Source organism: Populus nigra, chromosome 7, assembly GCF_951802175.1.
Source record: "Populus nigra chromosome 7, ddPopNigr1.1, whole genome shotgun sequence".
Classification (NCBI taxonomy): Eukaryota; Viridiplantae; Streptophyta; class Magnoliopsida; order Malpighiales; family Salicaceae; genus Populus; species Populus nigra.
Window position 1 is genome coordinate 6,461,056 of NC_084858.1, and position 12,851 is coordinate 6,473,906.

Below are 12,851 nucleotides of genomic sequence, written 5' to 3' on the forward strand. Positions count from 1 at the left end.
AGAAATACGATAACCTACAAGCGGAGTACGCACAACTCAAAGCGTCTCATGCACAACAAAGAGCGGAACAAAGAGCGGAGTCTGAGCACTTCAAAGCGTCTCAAGCACAACAAAAAGCGGAGTATGAAGCGGCTCATGAACAGCAAAAAGCAGCTTATGACCAGCTTTACGAAATGATTATGAAATTATCAAATAGCAGAACATGTGCGCCTAATCCTTTTTGACCGTATAACCATCAGCCTCCGCCAGGATCTCCTCCTCCTCCTCAAACTCCATCATCTTTATATTAATTTGTAATCAACATTATTTACCTTTAAAACTTCATTTATTATTTTTCTTGAAACATATTCAGTTTGTAATGAATATTATTTAACTTTGTTTTTTTTTTATGTTTAATATAAATTTTATTTGCATAATTGGTTTGTATTACAATTAATTTATATAGTTTTATATTATATATCCTAAATAATTTTTTAAAAACAAATTAAGAAAAAAACTATTACCAAGGATTTTACCGACGGATTAATTCGGTCGGTATTTTAAACACTCACCGACAGAATTACCGACGGAATTAAACCGTCGGCATTTAACAGTAGCTTCCACAATCACCGACGAAGTTACAGACGGACATATTTTGTCGGTATTTCATACATTCACCGACAGATTTACCGACGGATAGTTTCCGTCGGTTAATCACAATATACCGACGGACTAAAAATCCGTCGGTATATTTCAAGCGGGAATCTTTTTTTTTTCTGGCGCGCAAATTCCGTCTGTAAAACCATCGGCAAATGTTTTTTTTGTTTTTCCGACCGATATAGCGACGGAATGGGGAATCACCGACGAAGGGAAAGCCGACGGAAGTAATCCGTCGGTAAAAAAATCACCGACAAACTTCTAATCACACACTGACGGAATTTGTCTGTCGGTAAAACTGTGAAATCTTGTAGTGGTTAGACTCACATTATCTTAGATGGTCATTCTTTTTGGTGTACCTAAGAGAGGATGATCATTCATTTGGGCAGGCCCAAGAGAGGATGCGCATTCCCTTAGGCATGCCCGGGGCTTAACACACTGCCAAGCACAATCGCGTCTAGGTTTGGCGCCAAACCTAGTGTGCCCGAGGCTTGGCACACTGCTAAGCCCAGCGCGTCTTCGTTGAGATGTGTTTATTTTCCTGAAAATTTATATCTGTAAATCCTTCTTGATTCAATTTTTTTTTTTGGTAAAAATATACTGATAAAAACTTGATTTATCTATAATAACTCACATCACAACTTTATTGAACACAATTTTTTTACGATTATACTGAAGTCAAACTAATACAAACAACAATTGTCAAAATCTGAGAGAGGAGAGTTCTTCCCATCTTCATACAAAGAAGCAAGAATTTTCTTGAGCTGCCTATTGTAGACGAAGGGTCGCTCCAATTCCGCCAAGTGACCTGCCCTCTCTATGCAATGCAACGTTGCTTTGCCTTGTAGTAGGCTGCCAGTCAAAGTTTCAATTCCCGTTATATATAACAAATATGACTAATTAAATCTGTTTTTTGCATAGGAAAGTACATTCATTCAATTCTTAATTGATTACGTCAAATGTAATACATTTTTGGCAAACACCAACTAAATTGAAGAGCCAGTGAAGGAATGGGCATACTCTATCAGGTTGCGACATTCTGTCATGTCGAAAATTATGTCATCCCCTCCCCACAAAAGATGTATCCTCTGCAATTGAAATCATAAAAAAAAAAAGATGAGATTTCTCGTGCTAGTTATTTAGACCTTTGAGCCAAAATGGAAATAAATATAAATAATGAAGGGCAACCGAACTTTTGATAATTTCTTCGACAATAATCAATTTTGACCGTCTCATTTGAACATGTGAAAGTGTGACAAAAATAAAGAGCATCTTCTTGATCAAATAAATAAATAAATAGCATCTTCAATCCTGTCTACGGGCATTGCATGCCATTGGTTACAGGTTAAGTCCCATTAAGTGGAGTAATAATAATCTTAATGTTAATTCCTTTATATATGACCTGTGTAAAATGAGGGGCAGTGAAGTTTTTGTCTTCTACAATCAACTCCTCCAAAAGTTCGTGTCTCTCCTTCCTGTGGTCGAAGTACATGTCCTGCCACCAATGTCAAAATGTTATAATTTGCAAAAATCAATTAAACGAGCTTAAATTTCACTTTCAAATATTTCTAATTGTATAAATGTAAAACAATGAGGTTAATTTGTTGTTGATATATATATACAAACATCATGTGATAAGATGAATCTATATTTTTTATGCTTAGTTAAAAACTTTAAAACATTGTCTAAAAAAGTCTAATAAGAAGGTAATAAGGTGGTGACGCAATAATAGATGGATCTAGCGAGTGTTAGACCCAATATATTTAAGTTTGACCACGTATTGAGCTTAAGTAAGCTTGAGTTTAGCAAGCTATCAGACCTAACATGCTTGGATTCAGCCACATGTTAAGTCCTAGTAAATACGAGTCTAGTATATAAGCTGTCAGACCCAATACCATTGGTTTCATCCATGTGCTGAATCCAAGTAAATATGGGTTTAACAAGTTGTCAGACTCACCTTCCTTAAACAAATTAGCAACGCGCCATGCATGTCTAATTGGTTTAAGGGTCGTAATAGACTTATGTTAAAATAATAAAGCTTTGTTTATTTATTCTTAAGACTTTTAACATGAACTATTCATGTAAGGAATAATCATCTCAATATATATATATATATATATATATATATATATAAAAGTGTATAAAAAATCTTTTAATGACCTACTATATTTTTATTTTATTAATGACATGTAAGAAATATTTATCATTTATTAATTATGTGTAAGAGATTTTTATCACTCATTAATATCACTAAAAAAAAATGATTCTCGAGCCCTTCCTTCCACTCCATCAAATGACAAAGTTTGAAGATTATAAATATCTCCTGAACCATCCAAGTAGAAAATTCATAATTTTTTTTCCAAGCATTTATACTTTAATTTTCATAGCATTTATCATATCAAAATAAAAACAAACATTTTTATTCTAAAAATTTTTAAAAAAAATTTATTTATTACAATATTTTATTTAAAGTCACCAAATACTTTAATCATCAAAGGATTCATAAACTCTACTTAACTCTACTAAAAAGAGATTGTTTTAAAACTGCTATAACTTCTACAACCAATCATATATATATATATATATTTTCTAAATTTCAGGAAAGAAAATATAATCTGAACATGTGGTTAAAACTTCATCAGTATATATGACAACATAGCCAACGAAGCTTACCTCCAAAATATCTTTGTAGATAAAATTAGGCATCCATGGCAACTTGTAGAAAGCAACGTCCAACAATGTCTTCACACCCTTGACAGTTTCAGGAATCAAGTATTCTGCCCATGATGAGAAGCCGATTCTTTGTAGGCCAGCACGAGAGATGGACTTAGTCAAGGCCATAACTGAACAAGTTATCACCATTGAATCAACCAAATTAGGGTACATCTCAGCCATCTTGAACCCTACCATCCCTCCATAGCTCAATCCAACCAAGGTGCACTTCTCCACGCCAAGTTTCCTTAGACCCTTAGCCATGCACTCTGCTTGAAAATCCGGCGACCGTTCTGATTTATCAGTGATTGAATCTCCAAAAAAGAGAAAATCTGGAACATAAACTGCGTACTTGTTCGCCAAAGCTAACACCTGAAATTGCCATGTCAGAATCCCATCGAAACCAAAACCATGAAGAAACACCACTGCAGATTTTCTCTTGGCAGTGGTTTCATCACTCGGGACCCAGAAATTGATGACTGTCCCTGATTCGATCTCTACTACTTGGCGTCTCATCCCAGCTACCTTCATCAGGCCATGCAACAAGGGCTTGTATAACAGTGATAGAGTGTTCACCATCTCTCCAGCTCTCTCTCTAGAAATCTAGGCTCTTTTATAAATTTTAACCTGAGCAAGGGTGTTATTTATAATTATTGCCTTGGTGGCTTGATCACAGGACCGTGCCTTTGAGGTAAGGAACTGGTCGAAAGTTCGATTGTTACTCGCTGGTCTGTCGCCTTTCTCCCCATTTTCTTACTTAACTGCCAGCTGTTTACCTCCAATGTTGATTATTTACTGAACAACTTTAGAAAATTCTACAAGTCCGACTGTCAAAGTCAACGACTACTTTTTCGGTTTAATTTTCTTTTTCCTTATTTTTTTTTCTCAGGTGGGTCCCCATTTTTACAAAAATTTAAAATGCTTTTGTAAATGTAATAAATCATTATGATTTAACTCTCGTATTCACGCTTGCTTGGAAAGGTTAACGAGCGTTTAGCCACTTAATTATTATTATGTATGTCCTCGTATGATATTTTTATCTTTTATCGGATAAAAAACTCCATTTTAAATGAAATAAATCAAGCGAAAGATATGATGAATGAGTTTTTTAATAATATTAAATGACATTTAAAATTTAATTTTTCAGTAAGATTAAATGACATTTTAAATAATATTAAATGACATTTTAAATTTAATTTTTTTAGAGATTTAAAGGATTTAATTGTATTTTAGGAGTGTTATTTTTATATAAAACAAATAAACATCTTAAACACTATGTTTTGAATTCTTTAAACTAGATAATTTTACTCTTTATTTATTTTCATACCCAGAATATTTCTAGCATATAATATATTGCCAAATTGTTAGCAACCAGATGAGGCCGGTAATTTTAATTTCTTTACACCCATCTATTAAGCAAACGAGCATATTTGAAGTTAAGTAACTTACAACATCTTAACATTAGCTTTGATGATTGAGGAATTTTTTCTCTCTTAGATTTTGAATTTGTTAGAAAATAATATAAATCATATCTTGGACCTCATCTAACAGTTTAAGTTATTAGATTGAAATAGTTATTTGACATGGTATCAAAACCTTGATGATAAAGCGGTTACGAGTTTGAATTTTACCATTCTTATTTATTTGATAAAAATTAAACACAAGATAATATAAGTCTGTATAAGTTTCAAACTCAAAAAGATTTTACTTGGAGTGGTGTATTAGAAAATAATATAAATTATATCTTGGATCTCACATAACAAATTAAACTATTGAGTTAAAATGATTTTTTAACAGTATTTTAACCTTAAAAAAAGCATTTAGAATGATTTATTTTCTTAAATGCATTTTAATATATCCTTAAAACTATTGAAGATTTATACGCATATCTTGACTCAAGGAAGGCAACTATTTTATAGAGAATCTCCTCCAAATCTTTATGTGGGCCCAAAATGGAAATAAATATCCATGGCATCAAATCGCATATGATAAAATGTATATTAAAAAACGAAAGTTATCACCATCATTTTATTAAAAACAAAGGTCAATGCTAGTTAGATCGTATTGCTACGTACATTCATCACATGCATTTTGTTTTTTTGCTGTTAAAATTATGCAGTAGGATCTTGAATATCCCGCGTTAATAGAGACACCAAATTATTTCTATCAAGAAACCTTTAGGTTGTTGATTTTGAAAAGTTTCTCTGTTTTCCTTCCACGGCGCATTTAATTGTTCCTGTGATCATGATAGGATATCCAAATCTTGCTTTCGTGTTTCAAACTGAATTTAGAATTATTTAATTGAATTTTATATAAATTAATTAATTCTAATGGTTTTAATTTGAATTTGAAATAATAAAAAAAATAAAAAAGAAAAACGTTAATATCTCAATCATAGTTTTGAAACCCGGCCCGACTGTTTTGGAGCTAGAACAAATCTGGGTTGAAGAAAAAATAGGAAAAGAAAAAATCCAACAAGATCCGATCAAAAATTCAGTTGCAACCCATTAATTTTTGTTTTGTTTACAAAAACGACATCTTTTTTATTTAAAAAAATTGACTCAAGCAGCCAGATCAAAATCCAAATTCCGGGCCTTGGACTGAATCTAAAAACTATGATCTAAATACTAGTTTGATACTAAAGTTAAACCTTTTTCTTTTTTGTTAAGATTTGCTTTTTTTACTTTAAATTAATTATTTTTAGTGTTTTTAAATCGTTTTAATTTAAGAATATTAAACACTAATTTTAAAAAATAAAAAATATTATTTTAATATATTTTTAAATAAAAAAACTTTTAAAAATAACATCAACCGTACACTTAGTATTACTTTATCTTAATAGCAAAACAAAAACAGATGGAAAAAGCAACATATGCATGACATGTCCCCTGCAGCTAATGCGCTGGGCGTCAACGCGGATTTGGAAGAGGACGAATCTCCTGCTCTTCCACCATGACTGTGCCTCGCAAGAGTTGACCAAAGAATTTGTTTAGAAAAGATAAATTAGATCTAATAAGATCATTAAAAAATATATTAGTTTAAGAAAAACAGTAGATCATTAAGAGATTGGTTAGGCTTTTTAAAGAGAATTGATAAACTGCAAAAGTTTACGAGCAGAGAGAATCCTAAGAAAATAGATATTACATTAAAAAAAAGGTGGTAAATAAAGTAGTAAATAATGTAATTAAAGCATTAAAAAAAAGAAATAAAATTATAAAATTAAAGCATTAAATAATGTATTTAAAGCAATGAATGGTCCACCTCTCAGTAGCTATATATGTTGCTTTTTTCTGGACCATCGAATAATCCTGGCCACACAAGGAGTATTCATCACATCCAATGCCGCCGCACATGACCTCCACGCCCCACCCCTGACGGAGCAACTCCAGCCAAAGCTGCGTTGTTTCTTAAGTTTAGCTTTAACTGTTGCTAATTTTGAATTCATTAAAATAATATTTTTTATTTATTAAAAATTAATTTTTTATATAAGTCCATCAAAAGAATATAAAAACATAAAAAATAAATTAATTTTTAAAAAATAAATTTTAAATTATTTTAAAATATTTTTAAAACATAAAAACAAAAAGATAGGGATAAGTGTATGGATAATGGACACATACCATTATTTATTGTGTATTTACTATATGCAAGATCAGTTGTGGCGCACATGTATTAAATCATGCATTTATTATGTGTAACCACTATTTATTTTTGTGCTGTAATAAGCCCAGCTGTATTAGTTGAAAAATAAATTTGCTCAACTGTACTAACGTGGAAAAAAACTCCAAAGTTGCCGCATATGCTTTTTAAATGAATGGAATTTGGCTTGTCTTCGTAGGTCATATGGTGTGTTCCTGCTTGGAGTATAGCATTTATTATAAGTACACTAACTCAATTATGGATTGTCGGACTAACCTTATTGGGATATTGGGAAGGGCAGTCCGAACCCACAAATGGAAGGGCGTTAAAAAAAAAAAAAAACTGAAATCTCTTGGGCTCTCAAAAATAATTTATTTTTATCATGTGGGCCGTGTCAATCGTGGGCCTTGTATAGAACAAGGTAAGGCTTTTTCCATCCGTGATTTCAATTCAGAATAGAATCAAGAACGGAAGCAGGACAAAAAAAATAAAATGATTTAAGTTCATGCGTGTTTAGGGCTGTGATCATGTTTAGAATTGTTGGGCCTAAGCTATCCATAGGCCCAATAAAGCGCCACTCATTTCAACCAGGCTTGAGATTAGTATTTGAAGTTCCGGCCCAAGCCCGAGTCTGAACATATTTTCTTCTACCATTCTTTTCCAAGGTGATAGATATATTGCATCTATGGTGTCCTCTAGTACACTGAATACTATGCTTTATACCAAAAAAAAAAACACTAAATAATTTTGTTTTTCTAATCTTACAGTGATTGTGTGTGTGTGTGTATTTCAAATATTTGTTACTATGTTATTTTATTTTTAATAATAAATAATGTTAGGATATAGATACTTATAAAAATACCTGAAACTCAATAAGAATATTTAATTTTTTTAATTGATGGTAACAAATATGATATAAATATAGAAAAATCTATCTCATGAGTACATGTTATAATCCCTAATATGAATTTTTTGTGGGGTTGATGTGGAAAATAATTTACACCCTATTATTAAGGATTGAGAAACATTAATTATTGTTTTAATCTAACAAGAAAAACCATAGAAAAGTTACCTCCGCGATATTTCTAGAAGAATCCGGATCCACTAAAGTTTCCAAGCCTTGTATCAAATCAACAGAAATGCGCGTCAAGTATTTGGCTTAGAATATATTAAATTATCTATATCTCTTTCACAATTACATCCCTTGGCCACATGTCACACTAATAATTCGTCTGATCGTCCTCGTTATATTAATAACCTTTTAAAAGTGCGATTATAATTGTTTTTCAAAATATTTTTTATTAAATATTAAAATAATATTTTTTTTATTTTTAAAAATTATTTTTAAAATTAACATATTAAAATAATTTAAAAACACAAAAAAAATATTCATTTAAAGTAAATAAAAATAAAAAAAAATTTAAATTTTTTTCAAAAATATTTTTAAAACGCAAAAACAAACAGGATTTAACTCAAAAGTGACAATATAATTTGAAATATTTATTCTAAAGTACTAGATGCTTGGCAAGCACATTGAACTTGGAATATTTTTCCTAAATAATTCAAAATAAAAGTTGGCAAGCACATTTATCATCCTGCTTACACATCACATTTTGCATAGATTCAAGGCATATGAATAATTTACCTTGAACCTCATGGAGAAAGGGAATCTTCTTTACTAGAGAACTTCATCTTCTCTTCTAACCCTAATATTTTCTATGTAACTAAACACAGCCTTACAAGTTCTTCACTTCCTATCAACCTTGAAAAATCATTTATTGCTGACATTTCCAGCAACGTCATCGTATTGTAACATGTTAGTCTTCACATGGCCTCCTAGTGACTCGTGAAAAAATCATAAACCAGTTCCATATTTCAAGACTTTTGGATGGGATATTAAAAATGTAAAGTGGGGGGGGGGGGGGGGGCTGATTATAAGATAATATCAACGGCTAGGTTTAACTAATTTTGTCAGTATATGAGTAACTTAATTAATCAAATTTTAAATTTATTTTTAAATAGTCATGAGTTTGAATCTCTTCAAAGTTACTGTAGACTTACATAGTTATTAATTTCAAGATCTATAAAATTAGTCAATATGTATACAAAGATCCGTGAAATTAGTTAAAATATATACAAACTAACTCCAACACCCATAGTAGTAATAATAATAATAATAAAATGCTCACTGTCTCAGTCCCAGGTACTGATGAAACCTGCCACTTAGAAATGATGTTAATATCTCACCAATCATATGAACACTTATGATCGAAGATTTCTGGGAAAGCTATGAATCAAGCAAGCTAGGACGGAATCAAGCAAGCAAGCTAGGAAGGAATCAAAAGTTCATTGATCTATATCACTCCAACCTTGGAAAATGTGTCAAAGACTGTGAAATGTGTAGAAAAACAGAATCGGACACAGATGCTTTATGTCAATCATCATTCTTGGGAAATAGCTTGGAAATTTCGCAATTGCAAGAGCTCCCTAGTTTGAAGCTCAAGTTTCACGCATAGTTCTATACTACGAATCTACAAATTAGCCACAATGAAGACTTTCACAGATCATTCACCCTGTGAAAATCCTGATTGATAATGAAAGAAAGGGAGAACTAAATCAAAACTCATTGGTGATGGGAAAACAAATTGCCATCTCGTCCAGTTTAAAGCTAAAACCAACAGCTTGAGAAAGTATGGTAACACTACTTGGCAACGGAAGACATGGAAAACATAAAAAGATAACTGAGGAGAATTAAAGCACGAAATTATATTTAAATTGGGAATTTCCTTTTCTAATGATAAAAGGGGACATGAAACAATCAGTACTTGGATGAAACTAAATCTCATTTCATGATCTTCACCGTCGACACAGAATTCAAATCCAGAAAGTCTAGCTAGCTATGCAACATTACAAAGACTCGAACTGCCTTGTGGCGGTAAGATTTGCTCAAAGATGGACAAGAAATTCTGAAAGCAAGGAAGCATTGGGAGACCATGAGCAAAAACTGAGGCTCCCTGTATGTTCCCTCAACTTCTTGTGCTTAACAATTAAACTAAAAATTCGATCCAAAGAACAGAGAGATTTATATTCATTTTTGACAAATTCCTTGATAATAATGGACTGGTGTCTTTAAATTATGTTGAAAGCTACAATTTCGTCTATATGTGGATCTTAAATTCTAAGAAAAAGGAAGAAGAAAAAACTAAATGAACAAGTTCCTCTAAACATGGATTTTATATGCCTTTAAGAAAACTAAAGACTTCATAATGATTTGAATACATTCAGAATAAAATCCGTCAGAGCAGTAAAGTATAGTGACACTAGAGAAGAGGTTCGGCATTAATATAACCCAAGATACTAGAGCAAATAGGAGAGACACTATGACTCTCAAAACCAAATCACACATGACCTAACCCGATAAATTAACAAAGGAAAAAAAGATAGCAGAGTAATTGCCCAGTCTATCAAGGACACTTCTCCAAATTAAGAATCTATAACCGAATTGTAGCAAGCTACATGACTATCTGCACTGGATACTTGTCAATGCAATCCTCCCATGGATTACTAGTAGATGGCTTAACATACCTCAGAGCCTCCCAAACCGCACTGTTGCACTTGAAACCACTGCCAAAAGCAATCTGCCACACCCGGTTCCCCCTCCGCACTCTTCCCTTTGCCTCGGTGTAAGCCAACTCGTACCAAATTGAGCTTGATGAAGTGTTGCCAAACCGATGCAGAGTCATCCTGGAAGCTTCAACGTGAATAGGCAAAAGCTGCAGATTCTTCTCAAGCTCATCAATCACGGCTCTCCCTCCAGCATGAATACAGAAATGATCGAAGGCAAGCTTAAAATCTGGGATATACGGCTTCACTTTTGCATTGAACAATTTCTTAGCAACTAAAGTTGAGAAGAACAAAAGTTGCTCACTAATCGGAAGAACCAAAGGACCCAAGGTTGTAATATTAGTCTTAAGTGCACCACCAGCAATTGCCATGAGATCTTTTGATAAAGAAACCCCTGTTTTCCCAGCATCATCCTGCTCCTGATAAACACACTTGAACGCCTTATCATCAGCTCCTTTATGGGTTCTAACCACATGAACAAGCTTATACTTTGCTCTTCTCCTGTCTTTAGCTTTATTCGACAATAAAACAGCAGAACACCCAACTCTAAACAAGCAATTAGGTATCAGCATTGACTTCTTGTTCCCAAAATACCAATTCTGTGTAATGTTCTCAGTACTCACAACAACAGCATAAGTATTCCTATGGATTTGCAACATATCTTTAGCAAGGTCGACAGCAATAACCCCAGCACTACACCCCATACCCCCAAGATTAAAGGTCCTAATATTCCCTCTCAATTTATACTTGTTAACAATCATTGCAGACAATGATGGTGTAGGATTAAACAAACTACAATTTACAACAAGAACACCAATATCTTTAGGCTTGATATTAGTGTTTGCAAATAAAATATCCAGTGCACCAAACATCACCTGCTCTGCCTCTTCTCTTGCTGCTGCCATTGATGGTCTTGGTGGAATATAATGCATAGCTTCAGGAACATAAGTTTCTTCACCAAGGCCTGATCTTTCCAAAATCCTCCTTTGAAATTCCAAAGAAGAATCATCAAAATCACCAGTCAGCTTTGAATGCTCCATGAACTGTTCATATTTGACTTGCAACTTTGCTGGAGGCTTATAACAAGCATAATCAACAAGATAAACGGATCTGGGCCTGGTCACGATATAAACCGTGGCTCCAAAAACAAGAAAAACAGAACAAATAATGACACTAACAAGATTATATTGAAGGTGAAGCCAAAGCTGGTGAATGTCATTTGGGTTCAATTGAGAAGCTTGAAAAATAACAAAAGCTATTAAAGGGACAAAACACAGAGTCAACAAATGAGTTATCAAATAATGATAACCCAACTTGACATACTTAAGATTCACACTTTGCAAGAAATCAGGCAATCTTCTTGATTGTCGGATCTGGACTCCATTGGTGGTGGTGGATTCGGTTTCAGGGGGGTTGTTCATATTGTCTTCCCTATATTTTCAAAGCTTTCAAGACGGGTTCCTTTTGGCTTATGGAGTGGTGGTAAGAGAAGCAGTGTAATTGACTATCTATGGTTTGCATATAAGAGATTAATGTAAGTTTAAAATACGGATCTGATGAAACGATAAAGAAAAAGACAAGAAGGTGGGTGAGTTTAGAAGGGCTTGATACCACGACCCAGACCCAGACCCAGAAACAATGATTAAAGACAACCTATAGTTTGAGTAGATAACTGGTGATGACGACGACGACGATACATGAAATCTTCAATCGTTACCTGTCTCTGTTTTCTTAGTTCTTGTTTCATCTATCTTACATTTGTAGAGGGATATTAAAATAAAAATAAAAATGATGTGTAATGATTTTGGTCAAGATAGGAGGTAGAGAGAGAGAATGACGCACATGGAAAAGATAACAAGGGCATGACAAGAAGGTTATGTTTTTCGATGATAAATGATAAAAGGAATTATTTTTTTAAATATTTTTATTTGAAAATATATTTAAATATTATTTTTTATTTTTAAAATTTATTTTTAATATTAAGCATATTAAAATGATTAAAAAATTAAAAAAATTAAAATTTTTTAAAAAGACAGGGTCAGCCATATTTTCAAACACTTCTCAAATATAATTAAAACGTAATTTTATAGAATAAGATTGCTATATAAAAATTTAAATTTTTATTATTAAATGATTTTTGTTCAAGCATTATGTTCTTATAAGAGATTTACTAATAAATCCAAAAATCAACTTAAACAAAGAAACTTCAAAGTAAAATAAAAATAATCCCTTAACAAACT

The 12,851-nt window shown here is 32.5% G+C and overlaps 2 protein-coding genes across 2 annotated transcripts; both read right to left on the reverse strand.

Annotated features, from left to right (window-relative positions):
- Positions 1 to 1,251: 1,251 nt before the first annotated feature.
- LOC133699072 (uncharacterized) lies at positions 1,252 to 4,088 on the reverse strand. Its single transcript, XM_062122209.1, has 4 exons — positions 3,310 to 4,088; positions 2,039 to 2,131; positions 1,657 to 1,724; positions 1,252 to 1,488 (listed from the first exon to the last, which is right to left on the reverse strand). The coding sequence occupies exons 1-4, from the start codon at positions 3,925 to 3,927 to the stop codon at positions 1,320 to 1,322; spliced, it is 948 nt and encodes a 315-aa protein (XP_061978193.1). The 5' UTR covers positions 3,928 to 4,088; the 3' UTR covers positions 1,252 to 1,319.
- A 6,114-nt stretch (positions 4,089 to 10,202) lies between these two features.
- LOC133699575 (3-ketoacyl-CoA synthase 4-like) lies at positions 10,203 to 12,436 on the reverse strand. Its single transcript, XM_062122872.1, has one exon. The coding sequence runs from the start codon at positions 12,030 to 12,032 to the stop codon at positions 10,500 to 10,502; it is 1,533 nt and encodes a 510-aa protein (XP_061978856.1). The 5' UTR covers positions 12,033 to 12,436; the 3' UTR covers positions 10,203 to 10,499.
- Between the last annotated feature and the right edge of the window lie 415 nt (positions 12,437 to 12,851).